Source organism: Canis aureus, chromosome 4 (assembly GCF_053574225.1).
Source record: "Canis aureus isolate CA01 chromosome 4, VMU_Caureus_v.1.0, whole genome shotgun sequence".
NCBI lineage: Eukaryota > Metazoa > Chordata > Mammalia > Carnivora > Canidae > Canis > Canis aureus.
Window position 1 is genome coordinate 5,188,135 of NC_135614.1, and position 23,894 is coordinate 5,212,028.

At 35.3% G+C, this 23,894-nt stretch overlaps 1 protein-coding gene across 4 annotated transcripts in view; it reads left to right on the forward strand.

The window, feature by feature from the left end:
- The window catches only part of ERO1B (endoplasmic reticulum oxidoreductase 1 beta), a 108,628-nt gene that overhangs the window by 79,176 nt on the left and 5,558 nt on the right, over window positions 1-23,894 (forward strand). For 3 of the 4 annotated variants that reach the window (XM_077894408.1, XM_077894404.1, XM_077894406.1), the window contains 10 exons: window positions 3,284-3,357; window positions 9,597-9,717; window positions 9,852-9,898; window positions 12,821-12,832; window positions 14,729-14,755; window positions 18,152-18,244; window positions 18,373-18,619; window positions 20,098-20,167; window positions 22,398-22,484; window positions 23,420-23,553. In XM_077894408.1, the coding sequence (XP_077750534.1) occupies window positions 3,284-3,357; window positions 9,597-9,717; window positions 9,852-9,898; window positions 12,821-12,832; window positions 14,729-14,755; window positions 18,152-18,244; window positions 18,373-18,619; window positions 20,098-20,167; window positions 22,398-22,484; window positions 23,420-23,553 (912 nt within the window). The remainder of the gene's footprint in view (window positions 1-3,283; window positions 3,358-9,596; window positions 9,718-9,851; window positions 9,899-12,820; window positions 12,833-14,728; window positions 14,756-18,151; window positions 18,245-18,372; window positions 18,620-20,097; window positions 20,168-22,397; window positions 22,485-23,419; window positions 23,554-23,894) is intronic. The other variant, XM_077894405.1, reaches the window with a different exon arrangement.

The window sequence follows — 23,894 nt, forward strand, 5'->3', positions numbered from 1 at the left end:
GAAGTTGCACTGTTCTAAAGTGGATGGTGCAAGAAGGTCTCAGTGATACTGGGACATTTGAACAAAATACCTATGAAGGCATAGGTCATAATATGGCTGCTTGGGGGAAGAGTATTCTAGGCATGTTTAATTGTTATTAAAAAGGCCGTGGCAGGAGTGTGCCTGGATTATTTGAGGAATCACAAGAAGGCTAGTGTGGCTGCAGAACAGTGGTCAGAGGCAAAGTAGTAGAAGACAGAGTCAGAAGATGCTAGGGTTCGGGGCAGGTGTAGAGTGGAATGGAGATCTTAAAGACAATTATGAATACTGCTTTTAAACTGCATGGAATGAAAAGTCATTGGAGGGTTTTGAGAGAATGCATTGAGGGAACCAGGTGTTATGTTGTGGAAATCTTCTGTGATCATTGTAGTAATCCAGATAAGGCATAATGGTGGTCTCGTTAAGGCTAGAGTGATAGCAGTAGAAATGCTGAGATTCTGGATAGATTTTGAAGAGAGCTGGCAGGATTTGCTGAAGGATTTGATGTGAGGTATGAAAAAAGATAGGAGTTATGAATGACTACAAGATCTGGAACCAGAAAAATGGAATTGCCTTTTACTGAACTGAAGTTATTTACAGGAGGGACAAGTTTGATGGAAAATTATAGTTCAATCTTGGACTCATTACATTTGAGCTGCCTATAAGACATCCAATTGGAGATGTCGAGCAGGTAGTTGGATACACAAGTCTCAATTTCAGGGGAGAGAAAATGTGGGAGTCATGTGTGAATATATGGTATTTAAAAACCATAAACCTGAATGAGATTACCCAGGAGAGAATATAATTAGAGAAATCGTCAAGGGATTGGGCCTTAAGTCATTATAAGTGTTTAGGGTAAAGTGCCTGTTTGTATTTGTTGTTGTTTCTCCATGGAGGTTGTGGGGGGCGGGTGGAGATGGAGCGATGTGTGCTTTTAAATTATTATTAATTTGTAGTCATTCTTAATATAATCCAGTATAATTCTTGGCTCTATGTGTTGTTAGGGCTTGTCTTTCAATTTTGCTTATAGATATTTTGTTGAAGAAAAGTTATTTTTTTAGACTTTCAAATTCAGGTATAACACAAATATATGATAAAGTATACAAATCTTAAGCATAAAGATCAGTTTAATTTTATAAAGTGAACCCAACTTTGCAGCAACCATTCAGAACAATATACTTGCTACTGCAAAGATTGCTGTGTATTTTCCTGGCCATTACCACTGTCCAAAGTTAACCATGATTTTAAATTCCAGTAGCAGAGGTTAATTTTGCCTGTTTATATAAATGAAATAATGTAGAATGAATTTTTTTGTGCCAGGCTTATTTTATTAAAACAACATCATGTCATGAGAGTCATTCATGTTCTTGAGCTTAGTAGTAGCATTTAATTCTTTTTTCATTGATACAGTATTCCATAGTTAAGACTGCACCAGAATATTCCCATCCTATCATTGATAGTTGAAGTTTTCCACTTTGTAGCCATTTCATAAAATATTGTGTTGGACATTTGGTAGTCTCTTTGGTATGCATTTATGTGTAGAGTATACCTAGAAGTAGAATTAAGTAATGCTGCCAAGTGGTTTTCCAAAATGATTCCTAAAATACATTGCCACTAGTAGTGTACAAGAGTTCCTCATTCTACAACTTCTCCAACAATTGACACTGTAATTCTTAAACAGCTTTATTGAAGCTTACTTGATATGAGGTATACTACACCTATTTATATTATACCTTTTGATGTTTTGACACGTATACACTCATGAAAATCAGCATAATCAAGATAGTTATCCTGTCTACCATGCTGAAAAGTTTTCTCATGCCCTTTGGCAATCACTCTACCCCATTCTTTCCTGCTCCTGCATTTCTACTTCGAAGTCTAATACTTTAACTCACAGTGCCATCTTGACAGGAAGTCCTGGGGTAAGTCCAGGAAATTCTTATGTAAGTAGCTTGGCATCCATCTTCAAACTGACTTTCAGAAAAGCTGGACTGGGTTCCTTCTAACTCATTTGTAAGCCAAACTGGGCCAGCTCTGTTAGCGTTAGATTAGCATTCCCTATCTCTCCTGCTGCCATGGCTTTCAAGCAGGGTTTAGGATGAAACAGCAAAGCATCATCACATAAGGATGCTCAAGAAGAAAGTCCCTCTAAGTTAGTCATATTATTAACAAGAAAATAGGAATGTGTCACAATTGCTTTGTTGTTGACTATTTTCAACAGAAGACTTATCTAACTAAACATAACAATAGGTTTTATCTTAGCTATAACTAGAACTTAGGCATTCTTGTTTTATGGCATCCTATATTCCAGCTGAGTCAACTATGATACAAGTATTTCCATTAACTTTTATTAAGTTAATTAAATATTCCCATAGGAGGAAAATAATCCCAATGTGAATTAAATTGGAAATGTTTATTGATAAAGTTGATGTAGTGCAGCCAGTCTTATACACTTGTCCTCATGGTTATGTTATGTAGCAGTCTCTCAGATACAAAGTAAATTATTGGCTATGACAGCAACAATTTAGGAACTACCTGGTTTATACTTGGTACGCAAATTTTTTACCTTGTTTTTTTCCTATTGTGTAAAGAAGGATAGTTCTCTTATAGATGTTGCCATTATGTATTTAAGATAGAGAAGGTTTGAATATAGGTTAAAATGGATGTAGGACAAAGTTTATTTGAATGACTGTATTGTTCCTTTATCAGTTCTTTAAGTAGAGATCTTGATTATAGATTTTGTTAAATATGAGGTAGTATGGAAAATGAATGATATGCCATGATAAGAGTGACATTGGTGTTACCAGTGAATACCACATTGAAAAGAAGATTCTAGAAATGTAGTTTTTGGTATTTTTGTCCTGTAAATACAGAAGCAGTTTAAGTTAAAAGAATTATGAATGTAAATTTAACTTCTACTTTAGAAAAAAATGTTTACTATAATTTCCAAGTTAGTTCAAAAGGCAAGCTTGACTTTTATGTTCAACTACATCTCATATATATTTGTAAGTTAATTTTCTAGTTAAAGTAATTATTGAACTAGGGCTAATAATAGTTTTAGTATAGTTAAATAGAAATCCTTCATGGAAGTTAATACCTATGTTTTTCATATAACTTCTTATTCCTTCATGTCATAATTAATTGAATTTGTGAGCTATCTAAAGACATGACCTCAGATTATCTGTTTTTAATTATACAAGATAGAGGGTAAACATTTTCAACTTCAGATTTAATTATTTTTCTTTTTTATTCCTTCTTTCCCTAGTAATCAAAGCAAAGAAGCTTTCATTGACTGGGCAAGATACGATGATTCACAGGATCACTTTTGTGAACTTGATGGTAATAAAATAAACTATCATAATTAAATTATTTTAACCTTAATCCTTTCATAAGAAATTGAAATCAATGAAAATATAATCAGTTATAACTTGAAAACACTAGATGTTGCAGTGGGCATCCTATTATTCATAATGGTACCTATTGAGAGCTTATGTTCCAGTCCCTGAGTGCCTTAAATACATTATTTCTAATCTTTACAGTTATTTTAGTAAGTATGTATAATTTCATATCTGAGGAAACTGACTAACTTGCCTAGGATCACACAGTAGCAAGAGGCTGAAACAAGATTCAATTCCAGATCTGACTGGATTCCATACCTATATTTTTTTTACCTCATGACACACCATCTCCTGTGGACCTCTATTTTAAGCTACTTTAGGTCTGTGAACATAAAAACATGTTCACGCTGAAATTTTCTGGAGGCCTCAACAAACTAACATAAAGACACTTTGCAATTTTGGGGAGGACTCTAATCTGACTTTCCTACAACCAGTCCCCTTTCCAAGAGTCCACTGGAATGGTACAAAGAGAGGGCACTGTTTAACATTAACTACCATGACTCTTACCTCAGAAGGTAATCAAAGTGACTCAGAATTTTTTATCTAAGGAGAATATTCCCAAGAATTGTGCTAAATAGGCTTAAATCATTCATTTGGCCTCTCTTTACTTTTTACCTTTATATCGTGGGTGGTGGAAAAGAATTGGGGTTCTGGCATGCATAGATGGAGATAGCAGGAGTTCCTCCGAGTTCTGAAAGCACCTAGAGTAGTCATACGGCTTTCTAAAGAGTTTTAGAAGATTCATCTGTGGAATTGTGCTATTAATCCAATCTACAATGGAATAAGTTACAGTGAGCTCCTATAATAGCACAGCAAATTGAGAAGATGCCAGGAGGTGGAATGTTATCACCATGGTTTATATGGTTTCAGCAAGAACTTTTTTTAAATGATTTTATTTACTTATTTATATATTTAGAGAGTGTGAGCAAAGGGAGAGGTAAAGGAAGAAGAAAGAGAGAATCCTAGGCAGACTCTGCACTGAGCATGGTACCTGACTCAGGACTTGATACCATGACCCTGAGATCATGACCTGAGCCTAAATCAAGAGTCAGATGCTCAACCATCTGAGCCACCCAGGTGTCCCCAGCAAAGATATTTTCAAGAGATCTGAAAAATCGTTTCTTTGGCTATCGGGATATAATGATGGAAAATTAATAAAATACTCCTGTTATGATATTTAGAATTGGCACAGGTTTCATTAAAGCAAGCTGTTGTACTTAGGTTAAGAATTGACATCACTGCTTACTCTTTCATTTGCTCTTTGATTGTCATTCTAATTATATTTAGTGTTCCACACAAATGGTCACTTCTTGCCAACTTCTCATTTTACCTATTCTTTGATTAAAATTAAAAACTTTTAGTAGCACTTAGTTAACAGATTTTTAGATTAAAAAATAATGTCTGTGAATATTTCTCTTAGAGTAAACAATGTGAATATATATTTGTTTTATAGGTATTTAACAAAAAATGCTCCTCAGTTGCAGGGATCACTTGGTATGATCAAATTGATGTACTCAGATACCTCTCATTAATATAAATAATGTTAATTAACGATGTTAACATTAGCTTCTTATATTCTAAAAATGGAAGAGATGTCCTGTAATAATATACATTAAAATCATCCCCTAAAATTTTTAGGAGTACATAATTAAAATAATTAGTATACTATTTTTATATTTTGTATAGTCCTCAAACATACAAGCTATTCTTCTCAGTTGGATTACTGCTACTCCTCTGGGTAGTAACATTCATAAGTGTCCCAATTATTTATACATACAATTTTAAAAACAAGTCAGAGTAGCTTTAGAGTCATTGTTTATTTTCGTTATCTAAAACCACTGGATTAAAACAATCTAAAGAATATTCACCCCAGCTTATTGGAATATATCTATACACCCCTGTTCTCTATTTTGTTGTTCTTTCTTTGAAAGGAAGATGATCCTTGCAGATCAAATAGTAGATTTTTAAATAATTTACCAGTTTAAGGTAAGCTGCTTTCTCTACTCCTGTTTTGTCATCGCTCCTATTGTCTTTATGCATGGCTTCTTTTGCTTCAGGTTTCTGCTGGAAGGTCACCTCCTCAGAGAAGCCTGCTGTCACCTCCCTGTATAAAATAGTAACCACTGTCATTCTGATGGTTGGTACTGCTGCCTGCTCTCAGAGCCCTGAGAACTATCAGAGTATGGGGCAGGTTATTTGTCTGTCTGTTTGTTGTCTGCTCCAACTAGATTGTCCGCTACCTCAGGGTATGGGGGTTTGTCTTTCTGGTTCATTACTTTATCCGTAGTACCTAGAACAGTTCCTGGACATAGTATATGCTCAATAAATATTTGCTGAATGAAGTTGTTGGTTCATAAATAATCTAAATAGTATGACAGAGGTTTACTTTTATTTTTTTCCCTTAAAACATGTTCATTACGAAATTTAAAATATTGTTTAAAATAGTAGTTTCCAGATCTGGCTGTGTATCAGAATTACTTGGGAGCTTTACAAACTATAGATTCTCCTCACTTGAGTAAATTATATTTTAACAATGCATTGCTAGTAATCTGGGATAGAGTTGGTTATGGAGAGTTGCATTCTCAACCCTGAGTCTACAGCAGTATTTTTTTTATCTGTGTCCATAAACAAAAAGCCTGCATGCTAAATTGGCTTATGCTATGTTTGAAGAGATACTTGGGTTGGGAAGCGGGAAGCAGTGTCTTGCATCCTAGAACATAGATGGCTCAAAACACTTAAATTAAGACAGTGAAAAGAAAATTCAGTTGGGGGCAGCCCAGGTGGCTCAGTGGTTTAGCGCTGCCTTCAGCCCAGGGCCTGATCCTGGAGACCCGGGTTTGAGTCCCATGTCGGGCTCCCTGCATGGAGCCTGCTTCTCCCTCTGCCTGTGTCTTTGCGTCTCTCTCTCTCTCTTTCACGAATAAATAAAATAAAATCTTTTAAAGAATTCAGTTGGAAAGGAAAAAAGATATACTTGAAAAGGAAGAGAAATCATTAGTTGAAATTGATGAATTCCCAGCATTAGGTATTTTGATTCAGTGGAAATTCTTTGAATCTTAGGGAATTGTTAGCATGGTCAAATAGAACAGCTTTGGAAGAGCTTTATAAAGGGAGGAAAAAGAGAACTTTTGGGGAGAAGGACAGATCAAAGGTCCAAAGAGCATTATCCAAATGAATGATATAGCTGTGCAAATAGAAAGAAGTTGTAATTTATGGACTAATTAATGAAAATTATGCCACAGGTGGCCCCAGGGGAAGGATAGGGGTACCAGCACTGGTGTGTTTGTAGGGGTAACTCAACCTGTATATGCCTACCCCTGTGCCAACCCCCCCCTCCGCTGCCCTCACTTCCATTCCTTATCTAGATGTCATGAAGTTCTTGTCAGTGTAGGTCAGGGATTGACAAACATTTTCTTCTGCAAATGGACAGATAGGAAATATTTTAGGCTTTGTGGGCTGTCTGGATTCTGTTGCAACTACTCAACTATGCCATAATTGTGTGAAAGCAGCAAATGAACATGGCTTATGGTCCCATAAAACTTTCTTTCCAAGAGTACACACACCAGATTTGGCCTGTGGGTCATAGTTTGCTAACCCCTTCTATAGGCTAACAAGACCCACCTTTTCATGATTTGGAAAAGTATTAGCATTTTTCAAAACCACGCAAAAACAACAACGCAATTTTGGTTAAGGGAATACACATTAAAGACATTGAGAATATAAGTTTTATTTATTTTTAATAAAGATCTTATTTATTCATGAGAGACACAGAGAGAGAGAAGCAGAGACACAGGCAGAGGGAGAAGCAGACTCCATGCAGGGAGGCCGACGTGGGACTTGATCCAGGGTCTCCAAGCTCAGGCCCTGGGCTGAAGGTGGTGTTAAACCGCTGAGCCACCTGGGCTGCTGGAGAATATAAGTTTTAAATTAAGCTTTGATAGGACTGATTGAACTCTTGTGATTTGTCACTTCCTTAAGGTATAATGATTTAAAAATATTTTAATATCTGGATCTTGTTTTCTTTATTGGTTGGTTAGTTGCTATTGTTGGGTGAAGAGGTTGATATTAGTCTGATGTGTACATTCATAGATGACCCTACACCTCTGTAAACTTACATGCACACACATATTCTTTACACATTGGACATTGATACCCCAGTTAATATGTTTATGGTAGGTGTAATATTTATAAACCTTATATATAATCAAATCAATTTTGCAAATGAGTCTAATATATTTTGAAAATATATAAGAGTAACTAGTGAATTGTAAAACTTTTATTTGAACTTTAAGAGCTACACTCTTACTAACTTTATAATTTGAATCTTTTTTTAATGAAGATTTTTTTTAACTATTTCTTTTAAGTCTTGAATCAATCCATGTCCTTGGACAGCTTCTGTTCATCTGTCTGTAAATTACCTGTTTTCGTGCCTTAACTTGTATTGTAGAATATCTATATAATGTTAGGGCTAGAAATAGAGCCACTGTTCTTCCATTCATGTTTCTATGTCTGTAAGTTAGGTATAACTGATTTAGTAATGATAACTTGTAATTAGCTTTGTATTCTTTGTACTTCCTTACAAAAGTGCCAAGTAGTTGTTGGAAAGTATGGATCAGGATGCCATGTTCCTCTTATGGTTATGCATAACCTCAGCCTATGATCACTGATTGCTCAATGAATGTTGTTGGCTGACAGGAAAATACATTATTAGTAATGAAAAAAAGAGGGACCAGATTTTAATGATGTATTTGGCCACTGTTTTAAGTCAGGTGCCTGCATACTATTGATTTAATCTCATGACACGAGAAGGTAGGAAGCACACAAAAGAGTACATCTGTGCCAACATAAATAGTGGTTCAGTTTCCATGTATTATGTTCATACGTTTGTGAAGCATGGTCATTATAATTTTTCTATAGGTATGAAAGCATGTATTTCCCCTTTCTACCAAAGTAAGCCTTAATAATTAAGACTGTTTTTATCTTTTGTATTCCTCAGAGATCTCTATTAAAATGTCCAAGTAGTGGAGATCTAGTAAACACTCATTTGGCTTTCAACACAGAAAATGGTTATTTAGGGACTCCCGGGTGACTCAGTTGGTAAAGGGTCCAACTCTTGGTTTCCACTCAAGTTGTGATCTTACAGTTGTGGGATGGGGCCCTGTGTGGGGCTCTGTGCTCAGTGTGGAGTCTGCTTCAGATTCTTTCTCCTTCTCCCTCCCCCTGTGCTCCTCCCCACTCATTCTCTCTCTCTCTCTCTCTCTCTCACTCAAATAAATAAAATCTTAAAGAAAAAGAAATATTTAATTTTAAATGTCTTAAGTTCCTAAAGTTGTGCCTACTGTATATTGGCTTCAGAGGGGAAAAAAGCACTTCTGTATGTTAATAGTGATAAAAAAATAAATAAAATGTCTATTTTTTAAACTAGAGCATTGTGTAAGTCTATGATCATATTTGAATCACAAAGTTATTGAGCCATTTATTTCATAAGTTGGAAATAGAAAACAGTAGGAAAATCTATATTTTTAGTATAGTATGTATATGCTTAAAAAAAGTTTCCAAGCATGTGTTTAGGTAGGTGGATGCACAAGGAAGAAATCAAATCAAGTATTAGAACAGGTTATGGGGGATCCCTGGGTGGCGCAGCGGTTTGGTGCCTGCCTTTGGCCCAGGGCGCGATACTGGAGACCCGGGATCGAATCCCACGTCGGCCTCCCAGTGCATGGAGCCTGCTTCTCCCTCTGCCTATGTCTCTGCCTCTCTCTCTCTCTCTCTCTCTCTCTCTCTCTGTGACTATCATAAATTTAAAAAAAAAACAAAAAAACAGGTTATGATTCTGTTAAGTCTTTTCCATCCTGGGTGGTTAAAACATAAGAATGACAAATACCTTTAAGAAGGGGAGGAGTGTTCTATTACTTGAGAGAGCACTGAGTATCCGAAGGAAAGGGAGGAGTTGTTTTTTCCTCTCACATAAGCATAAGTTATCCTGGGTCAAGTACAGGCACAAGTGTGCTAACCACTCTACCATTTAAGTTGGAGATTACTTGAAAAGCATAACCTTTCTCTAACCTTTTGGTAGTTCTGTTTGTGTATAATATCACATTTGAGATAACTGGTGACATGTGACTGTTTTTTTTTTTTTTCTTTCATGTGACTGGTTTTTACGAACTGTTTCTTGTTCAGATGAGCGATCTCCAGCTGCTCAATATGTAGACCTGTTGCTGAACCCAGAGCGTTACACTGGCTATAAAGGGTCCTCTGCATGGAGAGTATGGAACAGCATCTATGAAGAAAACTGTTTCAAGTAACTGGAAGGGGCAGGGGAAGGAGGAGGAATGGCCAAAGGGAGGTGGGAGGGAGGGCAGTATGGTTCTGCTGGGAAAGGATTACATAAAAAAGTCAAACCATTTTGTTTGAGTTTCACACTTGCTTTTTCAGGCCTCGCTCTGTTTATCGTCCTTTAAATCCTCTGGCACCTAGCCGAGGTGGGTTTTTCATAAATTTTCAGGCTTCTAGAGATTATTTACAAAATGTTTTTGTAACTAAACTGGAGTAAATTTTCAACTATTTTATATTTTGCTTGATTTGAATGATCAAAAGTGCAAGATTAGTTTATAGTTCAGTCTCAAGATTTCTACATGTTTTATATAATTACTGATATATGCCAGGCCCTAAATACAGTAAGAGTTTTATGGGAAATAAATCTGAACCTATGAGTAATCCATATATATCATAGGGTTTCCTGGAGAACTCTTAAAATTTTTGATGCCCAGGGCCTATCTTATACTCATTAAGTCAGAATCTGTGGGATTAGACCCAAGCATTGGTGTTTTTTTTTTTTTTTTTTTTTGACTATCCAGATGATTCCAGTATGCAGACAAGCTTGAGAACCTGTGGCTCATAACATACTTCTCAGGCTTGAGCATGCATATGGTTTACCTACGAGCCTTGTTGAAAATACAGGTGCTGATTCTGTAGGCCATTGGGTAAGGTCCAAGATTCTAACAAGCTCCCAGGTAATACTGGCATGCTGGCTGATCCACGTACTACATTTGAGTCCTACAGATGTAGAGGAGTTTAGGAAGTTTAGGCAGTTGCCTGTAGCACTACTGTAAACCTGCACTGTCCAAGGTTACCACTTGCTACATTGGGCTGTGGAGCTTGTGAAATACAGCTGGTGCAAAGTCAAACGTTACATTTTTATCTAATTTGTTTAAATTTAAAAACTGCAGTGTCATTAAACAGAAGTTTATTGTTTTGATAGGACTATTTTAACTCTGGCCTCATGTAATGTGTAATTGTTGCATTGTAGTGCATGTATACTTTTTCACTTCTTAAAATGTGGGTACTAGAAAAAAACTTTACTAGAAATTTTTATTAGAAAAAATTCAAAATTACATATGTGACAGCGTTTTTGGAGGTTAATCAACATAAAACTGGGCATGACCTCAGTCTGTTATCAGCAAGGAGCCAAACCCTGGGAGCAGCCCTATAATTGACTTGCCATTCCGATGTTTTCTTTAGACCAGGATTGATTTAAGAACTTGAATTTCCTGGTCTAGATTATATTTTTAAGGCATTTCTGAGAGCCAGAGAGATTCAGAAAGGTTGGCGAATGGACTGCTGTTAGATGCTCACTATCTCACAATGTGACAAATGTTCTTCCCCAAATTCATTCTGACACTGTCTGGAAAAGGGAATTGGATCACGAAAAAGGTTTTTCATGGTTTCTTATCCTTTGTCCCTTTTGCTGCGTTTATCTTATAACTTACTATTTTAAAAATGGAAAGAACATACACAAAATGGAAACAAAACAAAAGTTATATACAACAAAAAGAGAAGGCTCCTCCCCCACCACACTCCAGTACCCCCCATGCCTCCACACTCCTCTGTTACATTGTACAGTGATTGGAAAGTATTCTTTCAGATATTTTTCTATGATCACTTTTGTTTTATTGGAGTTAAAATATTTTTTTTTAAATTGAGGTGTAATTGACATACGACACTATATTAATTTCAGGTGTTCAATATAATGTGTAGATATTTGTGTATATTGCAAAAAGATGACCCAGTAAGTCTTAGTTAACATCTGTGACCATACATACAGAATTTTTATTCTTGTGATGAGAACTTTTAAGATCTAGTGTCTTACCAACTTCCACATATGCAATACAGTGTTATTAACTGTAGTTGATATGTTATACATGATATCTCCAGAACTTAATAAGTTGGTACCTTTTTGACGCCCTTTATGAATTTCACCCGCTCCCCATTCCCTGCCTCTGGCAAACACCCATCTGTTCTCTGATCTATGAGCTTGGGGGGGTTTGTTTCATTTTTAGATTCCACATACAAGAGAGCTCATACAGTATCTGTCCTCTGACTTCACTCAGCATGAGGTCCTCAGAGTCCATCCATGTTGTCACCAGTGCCAGGATTTCCTTCTTTTTATAGCTGAATAAAAACCTTTTCAAGCAGAAAATATAGTTCACTGAACAAAACCATCTCATCCTAAGAAATACCTCACGTCCATGTTGTGACAAATTAGAGACATGAGAACACTGGAATGATGAGAGGAAAGAGAGTGCCACATAGCAAAAGACAGGGGCAGAAGGAGAGGGAAGAAGAAAACCGTACTAAGAACAAAGGGAGATGGAGGACCAGGTGAGGGGAGAGCCGGGGTCCTTTCTGTGGGGTGAGAAATCCATGCAGTAATTAAGCTTGGGCTGATGCTATTTGTGTGCTGTCTCCACTGGAACAGCTCCTGGTGGTTCACAGCTCCCTAACAGTCTCAGCTAGATCACTTGTGTACTCTTGCTGAGCCAGACAGCTAGGCTTCTCCAGCTAGCTTTCCAATAGCTTTTGAACAACAGAAACTTTCTTTCCGAAAACAAAACCTTGTATCAGAATTCCTCATTACAAAGCCGATAAAGGCAGAGCTGCTGTGGCTCTGTAGAGCTGGAACTCTGGCTTCTTCCCCATGTCTGGGCAGCTCTGTGGCACCCCCAGTGAGGGTTTCACTAATCACAGTTCGGGAAATAATTTTCTTAAGGTGAATATAGGCTGAGGAGCAGTAATTTGAAAGAGAAGAGAGAGTTGTATATGTAACAATGAAAGGAGTGCCTGTGTCCATTTGTTAATTATTGAAACTAGTGATCTTTATGAGTATTTTTAGATGCTTTCTGATATTATTTGTTATATAAAACATATGAAAATCTTGTACTTTTTTGGCCTCTATTCTTATTAAGAAGTCTCACTTGCAGGATGACTACACACTGACCAAGGTTTGTAGTATAATTAATAGTTTAACACACAGTAAGTTTTAATCTCATATTAAAGTAAATGGAATTGGAATCTGAACCATGGGGGACAGTTTCTAAAATCCTGTTTACTATTTTCTCTTTCAGGCAAAGATGATGGTGAGTTAAAACTTTCGTGTTTGGGTTTGCCTCCAGTATAGAGGAAATGTTTTTAATGATCAAAATTTGATCTTTCCTCTATTTAATTAAAAAGAAAATGTTTTTCCTATTTTTTTCAGAAATAGCTACCAATGAATGGTGACAAAAAATAAATAAGAGTTTTATAATGTAATTTACCCTATGTTTAAAAAACTATAAATTCCATTTTACTTAAATGTTTAGGATAGAAACCAGGATTACATTCCAACTTCCCCGTTGTCTGGTTTTATTATAATCTACTAAAATATATTCTGAAAAAATGCAGAGAAGTTAAGATAGTTTTACCAGATAAGTCTTTGACTTTATTTTCTTACTGAGTTTGTAATGTATAACCTCAGTTAGTATGATACTTAATCTGGTGAATAGTGATTTATCAACAGTTGGTTACTCAAGGTTATCTGATGAATATCAGTCATAAATTGCCCCAGAACAGTCAAAATCATTATTTCAAATGAATGTTTACTTATCTGTGTTCAAGGACACAGTGACGGGCATTGTGCAGCATAGAAAGATCTGTGAAACATGACTCCTTTGCTCCAGGAGCCGACAGTATATAGCAGGAATGAGAAGCATTATACATAATGATAAGAAGTGCTGCACATACGTAGTACAAGCAGTAGGTGCTAGAGCTCTTCAGAGGTGGGACAGATTCCATCTCCCCAGAAGGATCTGGTGGCTTACTGCAGGAAACGGCATTGGAAAAGAGTTTTGGATAATGCGACGGATGTAGGCTGGTAGAATTAGATCCTGTGTGCTGTTAGGATAAAATAGCGTGGACCAAGGAATTGAAAATGGAAGAACCAAGCATGTCTGGGGAGACCCTATTAGCAGTAGGGAAGACTTTATATAGGAGTAGTTTAAGTCAGAAGGACGAGAAGCCAGATTATTGAGGACTTGGGAGCTCTACTTTTCTGATAGCATTTGGAGTTTCTTGAGTAAACAAGTGAGATTATGATGAATGACCCTTGGAAGAATATGTTGGATGAATTATTCTGTGGGAAGATGTTTGTGTAGTTTGCAAAGTGGCAAGACTATCAGAGACAAAGCAATTCCCCACCATCTAATTTACCCCCTAGACTCCTTGCTCAGCTCATCTGTGTGTGGAGTTTTTCCTTTGCTTTGCTTTTCTCAATTAAAGATAGATAATTCACAAAGTGCATTAACTTTTAGATCTTTATTGACTGCCGTTTTTATTCCACTCAGAACAGTATTGGTCTAGAAATAGATCTTTTAGCATTTAGTACACAGGTAAGTCAGGTCCCTCTGTATTCTAGTCATTGACTTTTCTGAAAAATTGTCTTGAAAATTAAGGGATTTTAAAATTACCCCTTGAAATTTAGTAGTCTTAGATAATCAAAGAAATATACCTAGCTTTACTGCTCAGGGAAAAAAAAGAATAATTACTAATTTGATTTTTGTATTATAATTCACTGCTTTTTTCTAGAATTTTTAAAGGAGTTCTGTGATTGTTATCATCAGAAGCAAATTTAAGATTTGTTTTTTCAAATTTAAGATTTTTAAGCTTTTTCACCCCCATACTATGGATGTTTAAGCCTTCTAATGAAAAAGGCTTCCATAATATTTTGACTGAAATGTTTTCATAAAAATTTTGCTTAAAATCATTTATAAGAATATCCTCCCAAAGTTACTTAAATTACTTGGGGCTTTATTTTTTAGAACCATATACCTGTTTTTCTACTTCACATGAAGCAGTGGTCATTTCTAGAGATACTCCTTAATCTGTCACAGGAAATATTTTAGGCACTTATAATTTGTAAATGACTGTTTAAAATATTTTAACCCAAATCTGTGTATGTGTGTGTGTGTGTTTTTTTTGTTTTGTTTTGTTTTTTTAAGGAGAATCCTTCTACACATGGCTGGAAGGTAAACTACATGTCTGCATTTTAAATTTATTGGTTTCTTGTAAAAAATATATGGATTTATTTAATATATTTCTTTAAGTTCAGGATTCATTACCTAGACAACTGATTTTGACAGTATTTGAAAGAAACTAACATATTTTAGATTATTGTATTTTAGGATATAATGATTTGAAAATTTTGAGGCTGTTGGTCAGCCAAGAATAATCAGCATTAGGGAAATACACAGGGACACATAGTGTCCTCAGGTTTTCATAACTGGCTCCTCAGTGTTATTTTCATTCTGTATAAACCACTTATCCAGATTGCTTTTCTAGTAACCATTATGCAAACCTACTTTGTAAGTAGAGACCTTCTTTTTGGAAGGAAGTACTTTTTATATATATGAAAATGAGGGAAGGTAGATTTAATTTCAGAAGATTTTAAATAATGTTTACACATGTTAATATAGTAAACTTCTCTACTTAAAGGATAAAGCAATATAGATCCCAGTAGATACTTTGCATTCTTATATTTTCTAGTGTTGAAAATATAAATGCTATATTAATGGAAAGCTGAAACATTCTAGAATTTTAACAGGTTGGTTTAAAACTAGATATGATGCTTTTAAAAAATTTTCCAAATTAACATTTATTTATAAAAGCATAAGTTAAAATGTATTAACAAAAGATAAACAAGTTGAATGATACAGGAGATCATAACCTAATAGGAACTCTGCAGATTTAAAGCACTTAATTCTGTTTTATGTTTGCTAGTTGGTGATGTTACCTCGTGAACATGATTTCTCTGTTAATAATGAAGTGTGTACATATATTGGTCAGTATTAAGGTGAAAATTATTGATGTACCAGTACTACTAGGAATGATATTGATAAATGGTCTGTATGGAAGAAGATTCTTAACTTTGTTTCATTAGCTGTATTGTAAAGATACAAGTTGTGAAAAGTAGTATTTAGGTTAAAAGAACCTAAGGTGATGAAAGACTCTGAATATTGATAATGGAAGATGCGAATGAAATTTATGGGCAATATTGAATTCTGGGGTATTCTGTATTAACCACTTTTCTAGTATCCTACTGATGGGAGCCCCTGAATATTGATCCATGGTTTCAGAGAACCCTCCTATTTTTATAGGCAACTGACTCAACTTTTCTGAGATTCAGTTTCCTCATCTGGGGCTATGAGACTGGCCACAGCCATCCATCTTACCTACACTGAGCATAGATGATGCCTGTAAAAATGCCTTTGAAAATCACTAAACAGTGACCAAATGTCATATAATACTGATACAGTAAATCTAGCCCTTTTGTGAGGGAAAAGAATACATATCAGTGTCCTATAATTCACTTGATGAATGTGAATTTGAATGAAATGAAATCTAAAAGAAATAGAACCAGTCTCTAAATTGGGTAGTTGAATTTGCTCTGTATTGTTAGAAATAGAAGTTGGTAAATTCTGCCTTTGTAAGTCCGCTTTTGGAGCTGTTACTTAACAGTATGACTGTGAAGGCTTTTGCTGGGGCCTGAGGAGTCGGAGACTGTGTCCTGCTTTGCAGCAGACTGCAGGCTGAGAAAAGTTGTCCAGCATTTTCCTGCTGACTCTGTTGTGTGTCTTGTTGTGTGTCAGTACATAGGATTCGCGCATCTTTTATTACCATTTTGCTGAAAGTTATCTAATTTTCAGTTTATGGAAGTACATTTCTACTCCTTGCTCCTCACTTCTCATCCATCCCCATTTCAAGTAAGGGGCTGCGAGGGCTTGCAAATTAGAATGGCCTTCTGGTTTATGCTCTTATTTTAGGCATATGAATTTTCACAGGCTTTGTTTTGCCTTTTTTCTGTTCTCTAATCTTTAGACATTTTACTGGTTATAAACATTGCTTAGAGAGGTAGATTAGAAGGGAAAGGAAGTGAACTTCAGATCTGATCATTTTGCTACTTGATAACAGATTTGATTAAAAGTTTTACTAGAGGAGAAGTTAGTACTTAATATTTTATCAAACTTATTCATGATGTTTGTATCCCTTGCTACCATGAATGGTCAAAATTGGCCATATAGTTTTAGAAGAAGCTGCAAAAAAGAACTTAATTTCTACGTTTTGGTCTCTATCTGTAACTATGGGAATATTTAGCAAGAATTCTGAATTAGAGAATTAAATCTCAAAAGAATTATTTTTACCTATTACCTAGGTTCTATTACCTAGAACATAGAGTAAATTGAAGATTTAAAAGATATTGGGAAAAACGCAAAGTAAGCCACATACGTACCCTTACATTTTAATCCCTAAGCTTATAAATGAGGTTATTTCTTAGTTCCTTTGTACTGTTGAAGCCCATTTTCTGCAGGGGTAGAGTTTTAAAACAACCAAAAGGCAAAAATGACCAAAGACAAAAAAATACTGTTGGATGATAAGAGAAGGAAAAAGCTAATTACTCTGCATTTAGTGGATTTTTAAAACTTAGGTTTTTGCATTTTTATTTATTTTTGAAATTTTTTGTAAAGAATATTTTCTAGAAATTTTTTGTCATAGTAAAGTATATCACATAATATGGTAAATATATACTGCATAAAATTTACCATCTTACCCATTTTAAACTTAGTGCCATTAAGTACATTCACAATGCATACTAATCTTAAAATAAGAGAAAAGCTTTTAAAATTGGGGCGGGGTAGAATTGCTTAGTGGAATTATCTTGACCTCTGTTTGAGCAAAAGCCTGTGTGGCTTAAGAAAACTACATAAAATAATTTTCTATCATATTTCTATATTCCATATAATATAATTCTACTCACATAGTGAATAGTCAACCTACTTTTTTTATTGGTTGAAATTCCTGGGTGACTGTTTTCCAGGTTTTGACTCCTTATAAGTAGACCATATAGTTAAGTAGAACTGGAGAATTCTAGGGCAGAAGATTAATAAGACTAAAGAGTCTGGAGGAAGAAGAGAAATAGAATGCGGTCTCTTCTTCCTCCACCATCGAGTAGGTTCAAAAAAAGACCATCTCTAGGGAAGGAGAAACAGCTATTGTTAAGACAAAGCAGTGACTTTAAATCACATTTGCTTTAGTTTAGCCTAACCCATGAAAAATCTGTGCTGTTGCCTTCTGGGTAGTGTGGGAACTTGCCAAATACATCTATAGTGCTTAGACCTACAGAGCCCAATGTTTTCTGTCTCATTCTGCATTAAGTTACCATATTCATAACTCCATTCTAAAGTCAGAATCTTATTTTTTGTCTTCTGGTGAGAGAATCCTTGATTTAATCATTTTAAATTATTCCTTGATTATTTTTAATGTCCTTGAACTTTAACTTTAAAAATAAGCCTGTATATTGAATATTCTTGATCAGTATTTCCATTAGCTAAATGGATGTGATTTCTTTTCAATATTTTTCTGAATAGGTTTGTGTCTGGAAAAGAGAGTCTTCTATAAGCTTATATCGGGACTTCATGCTAGTATCAATTTACATCTATGTGCAAATTATCTTTTGGAAGGTAATCACATTTTTACATAGAAATCTTGCCTTTTTTAGTTCAAAAATCATTGGGGGGGATATACATTCTCCATAAAGAAAAAAATCCTATTTATTGAAGCTGTATTATATATTTCTCTTTCACTTTAGAAACCTGGGGTAAACCTAGTTGGGGACCTAATATGAAAGAATTTAAACGCCGCTTTGATCCTGTGGAAACTAAAGGAGAAGGTCCAAGAAGGCTTAAGAATCTGTACTTTTTATACTTAATTGAACTTCGAGCTTTATCAAAGGTGGCTCCATATTTTGAACGCTCAATTGTCGATCTTTACACTGGAAATGTAGAAGAAGATGCTGACACAAAAACCCTTCTACTGAATATCTTCCAAGATACAAAGTAAGAATTGAGTATCAATGATCTGAAATTCTGCATTCTGAGTATGAATGAGGTAGTGCTTAAAATATAGGAGAAACTGACTCTAAAAGTTAGGAAGAAGTGTTAGAACTGAGAAGGAACATGGTCAGTAGAACAGCTTAGTCACACTTGAGAATAGGCTCTATTTTCTTTTTTTTTTTTTTTTTTTTTAATTTATTTTTTTATTGGTGTTCAATTTACTATCATACAGAATAACACCCAGTGCCCGTCACCCATTCACTCCCACCCCCCGCCCTCCTCCCCTTCTACCACCCCTAGTTCGTTTCCCAGAGTTAGCAGTCTTTATGTTCTGTCTCCCTTTCTGATATTTCCCACACATTTCTTCCCCCTTCCCTTATATTCCCTTTCACTATTATTTATATTCCCCAAATGAATGAGAACATATAATGTTTGTCCTTCTCCGACTGACTTACTTCACTCAGCATAATACCCTCCAGTTCCATCCACGTTGAAGCAAATGGTGGGTATTTGTCATTTCTAATAGCTGAGTAATATTCCATTGTATACATAAACCACATCTTCTTTATCCATTCATCTTTCGTTGGACACCGAGGCTCCTTCCACAGTTTGGCTCTGGTTTCTCTTCAGATCGCATAAATCTTTCGCCTTTTACTAGGCTCTATTTTCAATCATAACTTTGAATTTTATGTAGTATCAAAGCTTAATGCTATTTTATTTTATTTTATTTTAAAGATTTATTTATTTGAAAGAGCAATTGTGAAGGAAGGGACAGGTGGAGAGGGAAAGAGAGAGAGTCTTAAGCAGATTCCAGGCAGATTGTAGAGTCCAATATAGGTCTCAATCCCATGGCCTCAAGATCATGACCTGAGCCAAAACCAAGAGTTGCACGCTTAAGCCAGTGTGCCACCCAGGCGCCCCAAAGTTTAATGCTGTTTTAATGGGTTTTTGTTTTTGTTTTTTTACCAGTTTTGTATTCTTTCAGTTGCTATTTAAATTCAGATAGTGCTATAAATGTGTTCTCATGAAAGTAGATACCTAAGGGCTACCCAGCTTTACCTTCTAGAACATAACCTTTTTAAAAAAAATGTTGGGTCTCTAAAATTTGAGTTTACTGATGGTTAAAATGAGCATGAACCATGGATTAAGAAGTATTTAAAGTATGCATTAAAGTTCAAAACCTCTTTTTAACAGTGTTGTATATTTTTCACATTTTTTAAGTTAAAATTTTAGATTATTTTTATCATGTAATTTGTTTAAAACATTACAGTCTTACAAATTACAAAGCCATTTTTTATGTTGCATTACTCTTTATTTGAGTAGTTTACAAGTGAACTGTGCCTCCTTCATGTGTTATTAAACTTCACACACGAGTAAATAATGAATTGTAAATATTTGTGGGGATAGAAAATTCAGCCAGAGCTCTTCTACACAGTGCTTAATTTTAACATCTGTAACTTGTAGTGTTTTCATTTCTTCAGGTCCTTTCCCATGCATTTTGACGAGAAATCCATGTTTGCAGGTGACAAAAAGGGGGCCAAGTCATTAAAGGTAAAATGTCCTTAATTGGGGAGTAGGATGGGAAGCAATTTACTGACTGTGTTTAAATCCTGTCCATCTCACCTCTTCTTTTTCACTCCTGCATTGTGTTGAAGTTCGTTTGACTGGATTCTACTATAAATGGCACGGAAAGCCCCTTCTCCATACTTTTCACTTCCTTCCTCCTTTCTAATATGGCCAACTTTGAGTGAAGCCTCAGTTGTTAACTGACTAATGTGTATGGTGCCTTTGTAAATGTCTTTTAAAATTCTTATTTTGAGAGAAAGTTTTTTACTTTAAAGTCACTGGGTTGTTTTGGTTTTGAAAATCATAAACCATTTGCCACTTTGAAGGCAATAAGTATTATATTTTTCTAAGGTTTATTTTATGGAATATTTTATGGAATGTTCCAGTTTCTGGAACTATTATGTTTTTGTCCTTACACACTGACAAAAGGCAAAAATTATCCGTTACCCTGTGATAATCAGAGAATGTATTTTAGGAACATTATCAGACTTCATGTTGGGAGCTCTGTTTTCATTTGCTTACAGCATATTAAGGAATACATTGTACCCTTAAAATGTTCATAGAAGTATTTGAAACCGATTGTCAAATAGTGTTCTAATACAGCTCCACAGTCCTTGATATGCAATTCTGAAACCCAAGAAGCTCCAAAAACTGAAACACTGTTCTTAAGTTTGGTGCAGATTAATTTGTTAGCAAAACCTGACGTGAACTGACCTAAGAGTATTTATAGTGCTTTTTTGAAGAAAAAACAAAAACAAAAAAAAACTGCTTTGTTTGAGTATCCTTACACATTGCTACAGAACTATTAATGTATTTGATTACTAGGTGTTGCCACACACTCTGGTGGAGTGTCTCATAATAAATAATGTACATACTATATTTCTGAAATTTGGAATTCTGAAACACATTTGGCCCTGAATGTGGATGTATTACAAGAACTAATAAATGAGCACTGAGTGATTCTCCATTAGTAAGAGTCTCTTGGTGCTTCTGAAATGAACTAATAACTTAGTCACAACTGTATTTTAGTTTTGGAAGGTTGTTTTGTGTTTTATGATTATTTTAGGGGTATACTGTTATTGTGGTATTTACTATAATGCTAATTTGTTTTTGTCATGCCTCCTATTTTTTAAGTACTTATACAAATATACTTTTGGACAACTCTGTTGTTCTTTTTGTGGAGGAGGAAGGTGAGAGTGAGAAAAGAACTAGTCGTCAGTGAATTGCTGGAAATTGTGTTTGCTGTTTTTCAAAGATGTATAAGGGGGAGCTTAGGTCCATCTTTCCATCTCCTCCCAAGAAAATGAATTACATGAGAATGGAGAGCAAAGGACTTTTGTATTCTTTAGATTGTCCTTGAGCCAGGATACTGTTTATTTGGAACCTTTGGAAAGTAGCCAGGCAGGGCTTCTGGTGGCCAGAGTTTTTAGGCTGCTTTCCTCTAGCTTCATGCAATAAAATGTTTACCTCGGTACAATAAAATGAAATTTATTTTTTCTGTTTGCCACATGAAAAAGATGAGGAAACTCTCTTAATGACTGTTAGCCTCAGAGACTGGCCTTAGAGTCCTAGGAACCATGGCCAGATAGATGCTCACTGGCAGAATAACCCTCCTATGCAGGGAGCAGTACAAGGTTGCAGTCAGCCAACATCCCCCAAAAAGCTGCCTGGCAAATGTGCGGGACTGTGAGACAATACCCCTCAGACAGCCGTGTCATCATTGGTGCTGATGGAGCACCTGTTACAGTGTGTGGGTACTAAGGAAAAAGATGGAAATTGATCATTGGTCTGAGACCACCTTTTTGATTTGGACTCAACACAAGCAATACATGAAAAATAAACCAAACATAATATAGTTATATTTACTGCTGGCTGTATGCAGATATCAAATGGAGGGAGCAGTTAAGTTCCTTAAAAGTAAAAACCATGTATCACTTACTTTTGTTCCTCCCATAGTGCTTGTGTTGGTGCTTTGCATAGAGTAGCACCTAATAAAAAGTTGGTTGAATTACTGTGTGGAAGGAATTTTATAAATTTCCATGGTTGTTTTAGGTGCCATGTTATGCCATACAAATCCAACTGTTTTTCTTCTTTATTGTTGAAAAATACAACTCATTCATTAATAAGCTTCAGAACCTTTATTTCTTATAATTCATACAAATGCAGTTTAATTTTTAAACCTTTAATGAGAGCAAAAATATTTTCTGCATGTTAGGAGGAATTCCGCTTACATTTCAAGAATATCTCCCGTATAATGGACTGTGTTGGATGTGACAAATGCAGATTATGGGGGAAATTGCAGGTTTGTGTTTTGTCTTCTGTTTTAAAACGGTTACTAACCTTAAATTTTCCTACTGGGAAGTTGCAAGTTTTTATTACAGTGCCCCCATTGTTCATTGAAATAGAGGATCTGAAGTGTGGTTTCTCTGCTTTATTGATGAAAAAGATGAATATAAGAATGTTTTTCCCATTCTATGTTAATGACTTTGGTTTTATGGTATCTGTTTCTGTTGGTACAGTCAGATTCATTTCTGAGGTTGGTAGTTATAAATAGTATGTTAGTATTTTGTAGACCCATATAAAAATAAAATATGATATAAAAAGGCTTAATTATCAAACTTCAGCCACTGAATTTGTTTCAGTGATCAAAAGAAGGCCACCTAGTCACAAAAAAGAAAAGCTTGCCAAGCAGGCCCATTTCTCTCTCTATATATTCAGTATAAAAAGGATTGTTTGATATTTTATCATATTTTTTTTCAAAGATGAGAGTAAGTCAGAAAATCAGAAGACAATTTTTTAAAGGAAACTACATTTCAGGTGTTTTTCTCTAGTTCTAATGATAAATTTTTAAGTGTAGTTATCAATAATTTTTTTTCATTAATAATTTCTAAGTTTTGAATTGCTAGGGTCTGTAAAGAATGCTTTTGAGGCCATGTATTGAACATTGTAATCCTCATGTGATATTTTCCTACTGGGTTAGGAAAAGGCATTTTAGTAATTTATGTCCAAAAGGTGTTAAATAAACTATTCGGATTCATTAGCAGTTAAGATAAATTTGTCATATGCATAATGTATGAGGAAGTATAAACAATATTTTGCAGTTTAACATTTTGGCAAAAAGTTCAGTTTGTATGAATTTCTTAACTCTCATCACAGCAACTGTGTATTCCTTTTAACCATTATAGTGATTGTTATTACAGGAATTTTAATTGTTATGTGTATCACTATTTTCTTTAGACTCAGGGTTTAGGAACTGCCCTGAAGATACTATTCTCTGAAAAAGAAATCCAGAAGCTTCCAGAGAACAGCCCATCTAAAGGCTTCCAACTCACTCGACAGGAAATAGTTGCTCTTTTAAATGCTTTTGGAAGGTAAGAACAGTTTTCACAGTGAAGACTTGTTGGGTTTTGCTGGTTTCAGCAAACTTCAAAGATCATCTTCTCTGCTAAAGTGGTTTGTTTTGCTTTCTTTGGTTGACAAAGAGAAAATATTATATACTGTCATATATCTATATCCTCACAAGCCTGTGTCTCAGCAGGTCACAGGAAAAATTAATAGTGTCAGATTGCCAGTGTTTCTTTTTGCCTTCTCAGTTTTTGTGGGGAAAGTATTCTAATATTGTCTTCAGCTGGCTTTGCTTGGCCAAGTACAATCGCAGGAGTGAGGAAGGAAAGGAAGGCTTGGTTGAGATGGTGATGAAAGAAAAAGAGTA